Here is a 15,262-nt window from a genome sequence, read left to right as displayed (position 1 = left end):
ATGCAGAATAATGTTGAGCTATTATAACAAAATGTTTCTTCCAGAAATGTAACATTTCTCTGCTTGTAATTACCTTTTCTGTTTTTTGAGATACTTTCCATAATTTAGCAGCTTGCAGCAGTGAAAGAAGTGATTATAAGTAGAGATATACTTTACATATCGAATATCTTACTGAGGTAAAGCAGTTTAGCCTTGCTTTGTGTTGAAGAACTTCTGTCAAAAGATGGCAGCATTTTAACAAGATAATTCGTTAGTATTTCAAGGTTGTTCTAGTTTTAGCTTTTTCAGATTTTTGTAGAGATTTATTTCACCTCCTTAATTACAGCAACATCTGTGCTGATGATGTGCTTCTTGTGTGCAGGATCATGCAGACATTGAGTGGAAGTTTGCTCGAACTAAACTCTGGATGAGTTACTTTGAAGAAGGGGGAACTCTGCCCACTCCTTTTAATGTCATACCAAGCCCAAAATCTTTGTGGTATCTGATCAAATGGTTATGGAGACACCTTTGCAAGAAAAAAATTAGAAGAAAGCCTGAAAGTTTTGGAACAATAGGGGTAAGTTGTGTGTTTTACTCTGCCTGTAGTCCTCTTTACTTTACAGATGACTTTTTCTCAGCTTTATAGATTGTCTGAACTGTCAAATAATGTGCATATGAGTTACAGAAAAATTCTATCAGAGAATGTTTACTTTTTACATTGCTATCAATGTATTTGAAGAGAAAGCATCATCATATCCCTGTACAATGACAGAACGAACCATGACTGTGCTTCATCTACAGATAGTGCAAGAAGGATTAGGAGCAATAAAAAAAAAACAAGAGATCAAATGTGCATACTTGTCTGACAGTGTCAAAATTGTTGATTTCTAATCCCTAGTTCAAGTGTCACTGTTCAGTTATAATTGAATACCATGAACCAGAGACTCATGTATGAAGCATTCATCATGGGATTTTCTCTGTGTCTCTGTCTCTCTACATAAAATGAAATGAGTTTACCATAAAAGCATTCTTACCAAAGCCCTTCCCATTAAAATAAACATTTTGAAAGGTAACAGCATTTACTTGTTTTCTTGAATTTAAAGGTAGAGCTATTTCAGAATCACATTTTGAAATCATACTGTATTCTGATACTGGTGATTAGCAGTGACATTTCTAAGGAAAAAAAGAAAGAGGGGAAAAGACATATGAGACAACCAAGAATAGTCCTGCACCTGGATTCAACAGATGCCTGTATAATGTCTCAACCATTTACTTTCTCTGGTAGCTGCAGTGGGTAAAGCAGATTTGAACTTTTCCCTTCTAACTTCATCTGCTCAAGAGATATCTCAGTCAGTGACACAATTTTTCTAAACTGTCAGTGCAAATGTCTAGACAACATCCTAACCCATAGCAATTTGATTAACATAAATGTTTCAAGTCTGTTAGGAACTCACGTAGCCAAGCATTAAGTGAGAGTAGAAGAGTCAAATGTGGGTGAGGGGAAAAAGAAAGGGGTATAGTCCTTGTGCTATTGATTCTTATAATAAAACTTCCATTGATTTCAAAGAAGTCAGGGGGTAGGATACAATTCTTTGATGAACAATTACTATACCAACCTTTTCTTTGTATTTCTTCCCCGTTTCTTGATAAGTGAGCAATAAGTTTTTCCTACCTATTCTGCTGTCATATCCTGGAATGCAGTTTAATCTCTAGATGTACTTGGAGGAATAATTTCATCTCCATTTACAGATATATGGTAAAGAGGAAAAGGGTCATATAAAGCTAATTCACAATTACTATGCTGATAAATAGATTTTGTCCTCTTTGTAGAAAGCGTCATGTCAGGCTTATTGCAATATACTGATATTGTTGGCCAGTATCTAAATGGTGAAAGTAAAATTATTTCATGTAGCTGTCATATTTTTACATATAGATAAAAAACAGCCAGGAAAAGAAGGTATAAACATGAGGGTGACATTGAAACAAACCAGTAATGGACTAAAAGAAACACACACTGAAAAAAAAATAAAGTTAAGAAAGACTAACAGTGATTCATATAGAAATTTTAAAAAGAACATGAACTAGAATGAATGGTGAATAATCTTAAGAGTAAAACATCTCTGTGTAATATAGGAAGTGAAACAAGTAAATGCAGAGACCAACAGAAGGAGAAACTATGAGATGTTTTTGGAAAGGAGAAAAAGTCAAGAGGGAGAGTGATATATTGTGTGTGTGTGGGAGAGTGGGCAGTGCTTCCAGGCATTTGTTAAACATTTGGTAAGGATGATTAGCTACTGTAAACTGAGAGAATGATATTAAAATTAATGGTATGATGCCAGTATATAGCAGAGGGTTGATTAACACAATATTCTGGTTTACTGAGACAGATATAGAATACCCTTATACATCACAGCTAAACCTTCAGGACAATATTTCCTGTCAGACCTTCCATCTAGGATAAGGAAATATTTTTTTCCTTTTTCTTACCTCTCAAACTGCAGATTTGGGAGTAAACTCATTCTTAGCCCTATGCTGAACGGTATGGTGAGAAAGAGGATTCAGAAAGATCATCTCTACTTCCTGTATCTACCAGGAATAAAAGCATTTTGACAAAAATGTAGAAAATCCTGCTAGGGTACATAACTACCTCCTTCAAGAAACCCACATCTTAGATTTGGGAAAATTGGTGCAGCAAAAGGTCAAAGGGTAGGGAGTCTATGCACCAGGCTGCTTGAGAATTTTTCTGAATAGAATTTTCTTTTTGTTTTTAACTTTAAATCCCAAAAAATCTCTAAACACCAAATTTCTTAATTAGTGCATTTCAGTTTCAAATAAGCTTTTGTTGGGAAAGACTTTTCAGCTTCAGGATAAAATTTCTGTTTGGAGAAAGGAGCAGGTGCCATTTAAAGCAAATATCTTGGGCTGGGGAGACCTGGGTTTACTTCTGTCCTCCAATGGGCATTTAATTACTTACTCCAAGCATAAAAGCTATGAGAACAGAAATTTCCTTCTCAGTATCTTTAAGATACTGGAGGGGTTAAGGTGCTCTCTTGGGAGAACAGAAAAGAAGGAGCTTAACCTAGCTTCCTTATGATTTGAATGTGAACCACCACTGAATCCTGGACTTCTAGGGAGGGGAAGATATCAGTGAGGGGGAGATGTGGGACATTTTTTGTTGATTTCTGTAATTTTTTTATTTAATTATTTGAAAGTGGAATCTCTAAAGCGTATGGGACAGTAGGGCCATATCCATCACTGGTTTCCCCGGCAGAATAGATTCTTAGTTGGAATTAGAGCTGAAAGTCCTCTGAAGCAGAGACCTCACCAGCAGACCCATCACACTTCCAGCTTCCTGAAAAAAAATGAGTGGCTGTGGCTGACTAGGCAGATTCAGTCCATCATGTGGGCATCTCACAAAACTGCAGAGTTCTTCAGCCAATTCCTCAGCATAACACAAGCCCCATTAGGGTTTTGTGAATTTGGGGCATTTTGCAATTGCCAGACCCATTTATTCACCCAAGCTCCAAAATGGAGTAAGATGTGCATATGCACTCTGTGCTCTGGTTTCCACATTGGATAGATGCAAACCACCAGACAGGTGCTGTTAACTGGACATTCTCCAAGAGGTTAAATCATCAGTCAACAAATGGGCACACCATGCTGATCTCGTAGTTTGTCCTGAGGGAGTGCACTTCTTTCTGGTATTGACAAACTTCCCATCACCCATAGCTCACCCTTGATTTCCTAGAACTTTTTCAATAGTCCCGACAGGTTACATCACAAATTAAATTTAGGACCTCTATGCCCTGCCAACCAAAAGTTAATGAAGTGTTTTATCTGCCGTTTGTTCAAGGATCTCAGATGACTTCAGCTCACTTGTATCTCCCCTGTAATAACTTTGGTCTCTGAGCTACAAGATAAGCTTTGTAGGGATCTACTCCTTTTCACTGAGTGCTGCATTATAAACTCTGTCTCATTCCCTACAACTACGACTGGGATAGAAAAAAAATGCTATAACATGATTTCTTACATTGGCTGTATGGATGGATTGATGCCACATTGTCTGTAAGGCAGAACTCAGATTTCAAAACATTCTGTTCTGAAATCTCTAAATGTTAACTTTTCTATTAGGAAGCACTAATCAGCGGTGACGTACTATGGTGTTTTCCAGTAGAAAAAGCAGGTGTGCATCCAGAGAGTGAGTCAGTGCTAGAGGGTACAAAATAGATGGTAGACAGAGAGGAGCTGGCAAGGGATTATGCATGATCTCTGCAAAAAGTCCTCAGTAACAAAAAGCCAGGAATCATGAACTAGGACTGAGACAAGAATCCACATGTAAAATTTATGTATGTATACACTTGAAAGTTCATTACATGCAGGCAGAATGTGTAAAGAAAGGGTTCAGGGTCAGGATAGTTTACAGCACACATTCTAGTGAAACGATTTATCTGGCCCATAGGAAGAAGAGAAATGCCAGTAAAAAATAAGTATGACATGGCTGCTTGGGAGGATCATCTACATCGCTGTTTATAACAAAACTATTATGGGCAAGAACACAGGTCTGTAGCAATGTGAGGTGCCTCTGAAAAAAGCCAATTAATTTGCTTCTCCTTGGATGTAATTTCTGTGGTTCTTCTGTCTTTTGTGGTAGTGGGACAGCTGAAGCAGTGGCTGGTGAAGTCACAGGGAGGTGTTTCAAGGGAGAGAATTTTTTCTCCAAAGGAATACAGTGCCCAACCATGCTAATGGCAGCTTCTCTAGCCACAGCTTCAGCTGAAGGAACGCCAGGATGGTACATGTGATTTACTAATATTTCAGCTCTGCTATGAATCAGACAGAACTCTTCTACCATTCAGAGTTCAGCACATTTTTATATTCTGTCATTTTGACATATCCCAGGTATGCAGCATTTTCTTCAGCTGCTATCAGCTATCTCCTGCACTTAACATTCTGAAATGTGTGCTGCTCCTTACATATATCTGTATCATCTATATCTATATCAGTTCTATTTATTTTGTTAGCTCACCTTTGCAAAAGCCAGATTAGCAATATAATTCTATTGTTTAGGCTGAGGTTTTCCTGACTGCATAAGGCTTATGAGTGTGTCAGGGCTGATCCTGTTGGCCATCTGAAATCCATTGCTATTTCAGAAATAAAAAAGATATATGGCAAAAGTAATCCTAGTCCCAACAGAACAAATGGCACTGTTTTCCTCAAATTACATTCTACTTTACATCTGATCAGTCATCAAAAGTGTTTTGCCTATAATTTTAAGTATTTCAGAAGTTAAAATGGAAAGAATTTCCAGGGATAGATTCAGTAATTTTATTTTTTGCATCTGATGTTTAGATAAACAGTTACCTCTTTTCTAGCTATCCAGATTTTTATGCCATTTTCCAAGCAACCTACATGATTTTATTATCATTTGTCACAGAAAATCTCCTTTTCTCTTCTCTATTCTTTTGTCGCCCAGTGGAAAATAAAGCAATTTCTAAGTCAATATAAACATTTGTATTTTCTCTGTAATGTATGTTATTTAAAGTTGAGCAAAGAAGTAATGCCTTCCATCTGGTGTGGAAATCAATAATCTGGAGTGTTCCTTGTATAGCCAAGAAGCATTTCATGGAGAAGCCTCTCTGTCAACACACATAAATTCTAATCCTTTAAATGTGATGCTTCTATTCCAAATGAGGAATATATTCCACAACTTAAGACAATAATTCTATTTTCTGGACCTTTATCACTAAGCAGTTTAAGGTCAAATGCAGACATTGGATTTGTATTCCTGTATTATAAAAGATACAATTTAAATAAAACATATAAAAATGAATAATACATTTTTATTAATTTTTTGACTGCTAAAGAGATATTTTTTTCTAAACAGTGCAAATTACTAGGAATGTCATAAACAGGAAGCTCAAAATAATTATCATTACTAGTGGAGCTACTATTAAAGCTTCCTAAAGGATATTAGTGCCCCCTTTTGGAAAGTGACAACAGCATCTCCCTCAGTTTCATTATTGCATTTGACATGCATAAACACGTTTCCCACCCTGTTGCTATTTTAAGTCAAATTAAACTTTCATCCCTTTGCCAGCCATAATTTTCAACATCTTCATGCACATAGAGCAATGGTTACTTGAAAGAAATTTTGAACCATAAATTAGACTATTACCAAGTAGAGAAAAGCAGGCCAGCTGAGAATTAAAGAAGGACAATATAAATGTTAATGACATTTTATTTCTAGTGAATAGCCTGGTTTTCAGATGTGTTTAGGCAAAGATTCATTCTGCTTTCAAAAGCAAGCAAAAGATGATTAGAAACTGGAGATGGAACCTAAACGTTTAAATCAGAGATAGAGGACAGTTTGGTGATAATAAATTTGATAGGTTATGTGTCATTCCCAGAGAAGTAGGTATGTAGCTGAGCATAAAAACATACAATTAAACTATTTTCTTTCACCTTCTTGGTGGTGTGGATTGAAAACAATTAAGTGCAGTAGAACTGTTCTGACACATTCTTACACAATTCTTTTCACGTAATTATCCCAAATTGTGGGCATTACATTAAGTGGAAAATCTTGGTAGTTCTTGTTACAGGTACAGAATTAAACCTAAGCATTTATTTCACATTTCACTGCAAAATAAAGCAGTGCAGACAGCAGCTGCAGGAAGTATTGTGCAAGACAAGAATCAGCCTCTTTTTTTTTTTTTACTTAGGTGTTATTCACTTTACCTGAAGTGTGTTTCAATTACACCCTAAAGTGTTTTTCCCTTCTCCTGTGAGTCAGATCTGTTGTTGAGAGCTCTCTTAGCCACGGACTCCCTTGGTGCCTTCTCAGAAGAATGAAACATCTCCACCCTGTGGTCAACTGCAAGAAAGCTGAGATTTTTTTCTAAAAACCAGCTAAGTTCGGGTTTTGTGAGGGTATGAGCCTTCCCACAGCTGCATTGTCCCTTCCGGTGATGGGCAAGCCTGCCCATCCTTCCATCCTTAAAGAAAAGAAATATCCATTTTCTCATTCATGAGGCACAGATGGAGAAACACAATCTGGAAAAAAACTGAAGAAAGCATTCTCATGTACAAACCCTACCCCAGTGGCTGTTCAGACTGATTAGGAAATAATGATTTTCCCCGTTTATATTATTTTTTTGCTAGCCTGACCACAAAGCCACTGAATCCTTCAAATTAGTTGCAAACAAGAAATCAACCCTGAAGTGTAAACAGGCTATAAATACTGGGAAAAGGTTCATCACGTCTTTCAAGAAAAAAAAAAAAAAAAAAGAAATAACTTGCTGTGCCTGCCTTACTATACAACTGAGGTCAATTTTAACAAGTCCCTTGGATGCCCCTTCACTCTGTTTTAAACAGCTGCTCACTGTTCTGTTTTGTAGAAATACAATCAGTGGTCAGACACATTATTTTCTTGTCAGCAGCAGACATGAGAATCTAAGTTAAAGCTGTGTTTCTTTCACCAGTTGGGGATAATTATGGTAGAGGATGGGGATATGTTACTCATTATGCAATTGAGGACAAAAGAAATTCAAGGGAAAAAATAATTCAGGCCTTTTTTTCTCATCTTCTTCTAGGCAGTCATTAGATGTGGCAGTATAATCTAACACAACACCTGATTGAAACCTGGGCTATTCTTTCATCCTATCACACTTCTTTTTACTGCTTCTCTTCAGAGTTACTGTCCATTTTGCCTTCCCTCCTTATCAACACCAAACTGTGTTGAAAGCTGTTTCTTCCATACATCTCTCTATGACAAAGTGTTTTTAATAGAGAACTAAGAGGAATTTTCTCATTACTACAATTTTATAGTGCAGGTTTGAGTTAGCTTTATCTTAAATGAGACATTAGGTGCCATAGCCAGTGTCTTCTTAACACCATGGCTTTATGAATTGTGTTGATGATTTTCCATACAGATTTTTCCTTCCTGTAGCTCATGTCCATTGACTCCTGTTCTTTTGCGCTGTACCTCCAAGAAAAATCTAACTTGACATGAGTCAAGCTTTTTTTCAATTCAGTAAAATATGCTTCAGTCTGTGCAAGTGAGTGACATGATCCATTGTTCCACTTCTATCTCAGATCACTGACCTTGGGGCTCTGCAACCTGTGACCTGGCTGCCCTACCACATCCATGCTGATGCAGGAATAAAAGCATTTTGACAAAAATGCAGAAAATCCACTCTGCCTTCCCACAGCAGCCTTCTCCTTTCTATAAAGCAAATGATAGGCTTTTTTCAAACACTGTCATTTTTCAACAGATTTTGAACCGTTTCTCTCAGCTTGCTAGATACTGTATAATGCACAGGCCTGCTGTTTTCTGTGGTTAAGTATTTTACTTCCAGACAGAGATTAATATTTTTTTATTCTTTTCTATTTTTTAGAGACGTGCTGCTGACAATTTGAGGAGACATCATCAATACCAGGTACAGTTTAATAAACAGACTATGTCTATTCTTTGTGCAATTGTTTTTTCTATGCCTTCAGAATGTCTTCATTAGGAAAAAAAAATGGAAGAATTTTGTGAGAAAGTGGAAAAGGAAAATAAAAGGAAAAAACCATAAAATCTGTACTTATTTCCTCTTCAGCAAACAAGCTTATTATTTTTGATGTTCAGACAAAAGCATTTGAGAAGATAATTGTCTTCTTTGTGGAGCAAAAGAATATTTTCTAGAGCAGTAACATGCTATCCAGTATTTTGCCCATTGTAGCATGGATTGCCTTTAAAAAAAGCAAATTCCTCCTGCCAGAAATCATCAGGACCACATGTGCAGTGAACTGACATGCTCCATCAGAATCTGCTCTTGCTGTCTCCAGTTTTAGTCCCCCATAGACAATTTCCTTAATAACCCCTCTGCCTAGATCCCATGTAAGCAATTCTTTTTCATCCTTCCTTCTTCAGCTTCTATGTATTTTTAGATAATTATTTCACAATGAATAATTTTCAGCTTTGTTTTGAATTTTTGTCCTGTTAAAAGGGCTGCAAGTTAAACAAGGTGTGAGCTGTAGGCTTGGTAGTCAGTGAATCCCATATGGGAAATAACTAGGTGAGCTGGACTTTTCCAACCTGAAGAAGAGGTGCCTGTGGGAAGGGATCTATAGGGATCTATAAAATTGTGAGCAAGATGAGCACAGAGCAGTTGCTTGCCATTTATCTGTAAACTGGATGCCATACATGGATACTCACTACACTGCATTAGTGAGGCTGTATAGGCAGCCTTTTGAGGGAAGTGACTATTCTCCTCCAGCCCTCTCCTCTGAGACTGTAGCCAGAGCAGTATGTCATGTCTGGGCCCCACAGTACAAGAGAAATGTTAACAAACTGGAAGGGATCCAGCAAGGGGGCACCAAGATGGTGAGAGGACTGTCATATAAACTCAGATTTCAGCCTGGAGTAGGTAAGGGGAATATAACCACTGCCTTAAAAAACAGAGTGAGTGGTTAGAGAGAAGGAGCCTGATTTTTCTTCAAGGTACAATGCAAAATACAAAATGGACACAAGTTGAAGGAAGGGAAATTCTGAAAGGTAAGGAGTGTTATCTTCACAGTGAGGGTAGTAAAGAACTGAAAAATGTTGCTCAGGGGGGCTGCAGCATCTTCACTGATGGAGATATTTAGGGCTTGACTGGGCATGGCGCTGAGATGACTCAGACAGCCTCCAGGTATCTCTTTCAACCTAAATAATTTCTAGGATTCTTAGAAGACAACAATGGAAGCTACCAGACTGAAGGTTAAAAATAAAACCCCAAATGGAATCTTACTCCATCCTGTGGAATTCATAGGCAGAGGATTTCTGAGTGCTGAAAGTTTACATTAGTTCAAAATGCATAAGAAAACCTGTCATGGCCAATTAAACGTAGAACTATCATTTTTGTTCAGACTCACTGCATCCCACAGCACAGGAAGCTTGAGAGAGAATATCTGGAAATAAACTTGTACAAACACTCCAAGCTTGCTCTCCTAATGAGGCATCAGCAACTGCTCACTGCCAGGAAGGATATTACTGGCAGGAGACATACCTTGGGTCAAAACCAACCTATCCCTTCTCAGGACAATAAGCATTAGTAGTTTCCATCAAAAAGCAAAACAAATTTTCAAACAGACCTAAGCTTTGTATATTTTTTTTCATGTTCCTAAAACATGAAAAAGCAGTCTCTGAGTGTAGGTTTACTGACTAATACCAAGAAAACTAACAAAATACTTTACATTTTTAGGAAGTTATGAGAAATTTGGTTAAAAGGTATGTTGCAGCAATGATAAGAGATGCCAAAACTGAGGAAGGATTGACAGAAGAAAATTTTAAGGTATGTATTTATTTTTATGTTTAACGGTGTTTTAGTAATTTACTAAGATATTTTAAGACTATGAAGCATATTTCTTACACTCAGTTATTCAGGTAGCATATAACTTGCTTCCTAGAGCAAGATCTTCAGTCTTGAAGATGCCAGGTATGCCAACATCCAGACAGTTAAGTTTATTACTGACCCAAGCATAAGCCCTTTTTTTTTTCTTTCTTTCTTTTTTTTTTGTTTAATTTCAAAAGGAAAGTCAAGTTAGCTTTGATGTTCTGACATTTTGTCTTTCTTCCTAATTTTTAGGAATTAAAACAAGACATTTCCAGCTTTCGCTTTGAAGTCCTGGGTTTGTTAAAAGGAAGCAAGCTGTCTAATTTGCAGACTGCAAAGATGAGCAAAGACACTGCCTCTCTGTCAGAAAATGAAGAAAATAGTGAGAGTGAAGGAAACAAGAAAGGAAAGAAGAAACCCTTCAGCCTTTTTGACATAACAACGATGATTCACCCGCGATCGGCCAATATTGCCTCTGAAGGACATAATGTAAGCAATGGCTCAGCAATGATGGTGTCAGAGACCACTCAGGAGAAACAAAAGCGTGTGAATTTTGTAACAGACATTAAAAATTTTGGGTTGTTTCACAGACGATCAAAAACAAACTCTGTGGAGCAGAGTACAAATAAAATATACACCGTTTCTGAAGAGGTTTCCCGTCAACAGGCAGAAGAGCAATGTGAGAAAACTGATGAACTGGAAGAGGGGGAATCGATCATGAACTGTGAATTAAACTTCCGAAGTCCTGGCAAAAAATGCTTGTTAGCTGAGTCACAAAATACCAGCGAGTCTTTGCATTCACAGGTAGAGGGAAGTATTTGTGCTTCAGAAACAGAGAAAATGGAGTTACAGAACTCAGAACCTGCCACTCCACAGGATCAGCTGGACAAGGCATTGGACGTTAGCATTGACTCTGATGGGAAACAGGAAACAATTGTTCAGGGTGACTATGTGATAACAAGGTTGTGATGCTTACAGGAGGAAGCATTTACAAATATATATATTTTGCATAGTGCTTTTGGGGGGGAATGTTTTAAGAATTATATTAGCTAATGCAGAATTACACTTTATAATACTCAACTGTGGCACATGATCTTGTAACATAGTAGTCAAGAGAAAGAAAATATGAGGACCTTCTGTTTTGTAGCCTGCTTTAGCTTTCACGATTTGTTTTACATTTTTTAATAAATGGAAGCATCTTGTATTCTTGTACTGTTGCAATAACCCACAGAAACTTTTTAGCTATCTTTTTCAATTACAACAAATGGAATTTCTCTCATATGATAGTTGACTCCTATGATAAATATTTTTCTATGCAAATAAAAAGTAGCTTAAGAGACTTGTAAGCTTTTATTTAACTTTGTAGGTTCTTAAAAGATTCTGTGCACCATAATAATCATATGTGGCTGCTGCCAGCATAACTCATGTCAAGCTATTAGAATCATTTATTTAAATTGCTAGAAACTTGTGTCAAAATCTATACAGAATCAGAAGATAAACTATATTCTTTTATTTATTGAAGGAATATGAATACCTGTAAATTATGGAAAATAGGTCTATTTGATTATTTAATTACAACTTTTCCCTCACAGCAAGAGGAGTATGACTGTCCTGATGTCATTGTTAGGAATGCATTCGCAAGTTTTAAAGACTCTGTGTAGAAATGTTTCTTATAGGACAAGAAATATCTGTGGCTTACTAAAATTTAATGATGGATTACTCCCCAAGAATCCTTTATCACCGCAACTACTGCTTCTTCAACCCTTTTTTTTCCTCATGTGGACAACCTATGCACTTTAATATTCAGCTGCTTATTAGCTTCTGCCTTCACAATAAACCTGCATTTGCTAAGGGAAAGATACTTCAGGAATAAACAATGATTCCCCTGAGTACTTGAATAAATATGGCAATTTGTTGAGAAGTTTTAAAAGGGAAGCCTTAAGGGAGTTTCTTTGACAATTTTACAGTTTGGGGGAACCTGATTGGATGTTTTATAGTAGATACCTAAATGTATAAAGAAAATCTAATAGTATTTTTCATAACTGATGAGTGACTTACTGTCTTAGTTAAAATCAGTATTTTTAAAATTAAACATTGTGGGGTTTTTTAATCGTTGGCTGGTGTCCTACATTATTAAAAATTTCATTTTACAACTGGCATAAGAATAACCACCCCCAACTTTCAACACCATTCTTTCCCTCTTGAATATACCACAAAAGTGTTGTTATTTCATTCTTAACTTCCCCAGCGGTCCATGATGGATTTTGTAGTTCGTATTAAGATGTATTAAGGAACTTCCAGATGCATAGAGTACATTTATATTTCTGATAGAATCTATCCCATGTGAACCTGTAGGAACTGACCTAAAGCCATGTCATTCTGGATCTAAATTGTCTTGGTACAGAACTGTGTCTTGGAAATCCAGGCAAATCCCTCTCATCTCTATCCTTTAAGGTGAGTTTTCCAGCTCTACTTTACACATGTGCTGCTCTCGCTGATCTCACATATGGAAAGCTTCCTTCCTCCACACCTGTTTGTGTCACAGCAGATACAGTTAAACCAAAATGGGAAATATGAGTCATAATTGAAAAATAGTTTTTATAGCTTTGCAACAATGTGCTCAAATCATATTTGATTGGTTAGTTTCCATCTTGGCCTCTTGACTGCTCTGTAGACCCTCTCTCCTTCACGTCTCTCTCCCTGTCCACCCTTAGATTGTAAGCTCCTTGGGGCAGGGCCTGCAGCTTTTCTGTCTGGAAAGCACCTGAATTATTACAAGTATAAAAAGAAATAAATAATAATAATGGTGGAGTAACCTCATATCATTTGTATTAGGTCAACTCTTTTAGAGAGTTCTTTTTTGTACTGTAACAATTTTGCTAAAAATACCATAAAGCAAATGTGTCTTGTTGTCACGGAATTTTCTATATCCCTATATCCCTTAACAGTCCTTCTCCACTACTGCTTTCAGTTGCTCATTCTTCATCATGGTTTGTAATGCCTTCAGGTCCTAAGCTTACTCCCTTTACACCAGCCAATTCAAAACAGACAGTGCTTGCTCAAAAGAGCTTTCAACACCCTCCAGTCACATGGTTTCACTACAGACAGAAAGTGCCTGAGCAGGGTATTTGTATTGCAAACATCACCATTATCAGAACAAGTTAACTACAGCAGGTCTAAGAGTTCTGCAAAATACTCTGACATCCTAAGAGCTTGTTTCTCCTGTGCATGCAGACCCCAACACAGTAGAGTTAATGTGAAATATCAGCCACACCACCCCATCATGACCCCACTGTTCTGGGCATCAGTCTAAGACATGGATTGGATTTAAGACACAACAGCAAAGACAGTGCAGGTGGGCAGGATACTTTACCATAGGGACACAATGTATTGCATAGCAGCAGGTGGTCACTCTTTTGGTGCCTTTTTTTTTCTTCCTTACATCCAAATACTGAAACATGGGTCTGTTAAATAAAGCATACGTAAAAACAACATTTGCTCTATTTTTATGTTATTCTTAGGCATCAAAGCTCGACACTAATAAGGACTCGATGTTATTCCATTTAAAAGTAATGTCAAATAAGCGCCTCATTCTGTGACAACAGATGAGCCCAAAATAAATCCAAAATTGAAATGGTGGTGGATTTTATTGCTTTGCAGGCAGTCAAAAAAACTCTCTTTCTCCTTGGATGCCTCTGAGAGGACACCTGTGCCAAGAAAGATCAAGATATGCGCAGAGCAAAGTTGGTAATGCCACAGCATAGGCATTATTAAGCTTTGCAAAACTGAGTACACTTTCTCCTCAAAAGAAATTTAAAAGTTCGAACCTACCTGTCCCTTCCTGCAGCTTCCATAAACATCAATATAGGAGGAACACAAATGAACCAGGATATGAATCCCTATAAAAGACAGTCTTTTGAAGCAGGGTTTAAAATTTTAAAATGTTTCATGCAGCTAGAAAATTTGCTAAGTACAAAAGGGTTTAATACCAACATAAGATTGCTGAGAATGTTGAAAAGAAATATTTTTTCTTAATTTTTATATTTTTATTTTTGTAAGGACAAAACCTAACTGCCCTTTGTATTTTCTTCAGCTCTGTGAGAAATAGAGTGCAGACAGCCCAGCAGGACTTTGCTACCTTGGCATAGCTGGACAGGAGGCAGCTTGAATTCATGCAAGACAGTGCTTCACACTGATTCACAGTCACAGGTCAGGGATGCAAGTGCTGCATGCTTCCCTTCAAGACAAAATTGCATAAGGTCCCTCTGATTTGGCATGCTTCATGAGTGGCCTTCAAGGGCACTGCAGAGCTGAGAACATCAGAGGATTCAGACTGTGGTGTCCTGTGAGCCAGCTGCAGACCACAGCGATATTTGTATGTGGTGCAGTATTACCAGAGACCAAGCCAGGTAAATGCCTCTTCTGGGGACAACCACAGTTCTGCAGATGATTTTAATCTTGTTTTCTTCGTTCATGGATTGAGACTATTACATTGACTGGTATGAGCTGAACACATCACACAGCACTTTATTTTTGATAGGTCAGGATACAATGAGAATTTCTATGACTTTCCCAATACCAATTTTTTTTGTAAATAAGTAGTACCTAGTTCAAGGAGAATGCATATCTTCAACATAGTTATAGCTGTTGGGAGCAGTAAAAGGTGAAATTTCTGGTATTCGGGCACTCAAAATGTTTCAAAACTATATTTGATACAACAATGTCCTCCTTATTGGTGTCCTTTGACTGATCTTTTAGGAGGAAAATTTTTCCTTAGCTTCCTTATAGGAGTGAAGCATAGAAAAAAGACACAAATAAATTATTACATGTTCTTCTTAAATTCTATATGTATATTGAAAGCTATAACTCTCCATTTAATCTCCTGAGATGAATATTTCATCATATTCTGAGAAGCATAATGAAAGAGA

At 37.2% G+C, this 15,262-nt stretch overlaps 1 protein-coding gene across 2 annotated transcripts in view; it reads left to right on the top strand.

The window, feature by feature from the left end:
* Positions 1-13,826, top strand: part of TRPC4 (transient receptor potential cation channel subfamily C member 4) — a 131,238-nt gene extending 117,412 nt beyond the window's left edge. For both annotated transcript variants that reach the window (XM_033052259.1, XM_033052260.1), the window contains 4 exons: positions 362-556; positions 8,373-8,414; positions 10,203-10,292; positions 10,587-13,826. In XM_033052259.1, the coding sequence (XP_032908150.1) occupies positions 362-556; positions 8,373-8,414; positions 10,203-10,292; positions 10,587-11,303 (1,044 nt within the window). In that variant the 3' untranslated portion in view covers positions 11,304-13,826. The remainder of the gene's footprint in view (positions 1-361; positions 557-8,372; positions 8,415-10,202; positions 10,293-10,586) is intronic.
* Positions 13,827-15,262: the final 1,436 nt, after the last annotated feature.

This window comes from Catharus ustulatus, chromosome 2 (assembly GCF_009819885.2).
Source record: "Catharus ustulatus isolate bCatUst1 chromosome 2, bCatUst1.pri.v2, whole genome shotgun sequence".
Lineage (NCBI taxonomy): Eukaryota > Metazoa > Chordata > Aves > Passeriformes > Turdidae > Catharus > Catharus ustulatus.
This window is presented reverse-complemented; position numbering and strand designations above follow the sequence as displayed.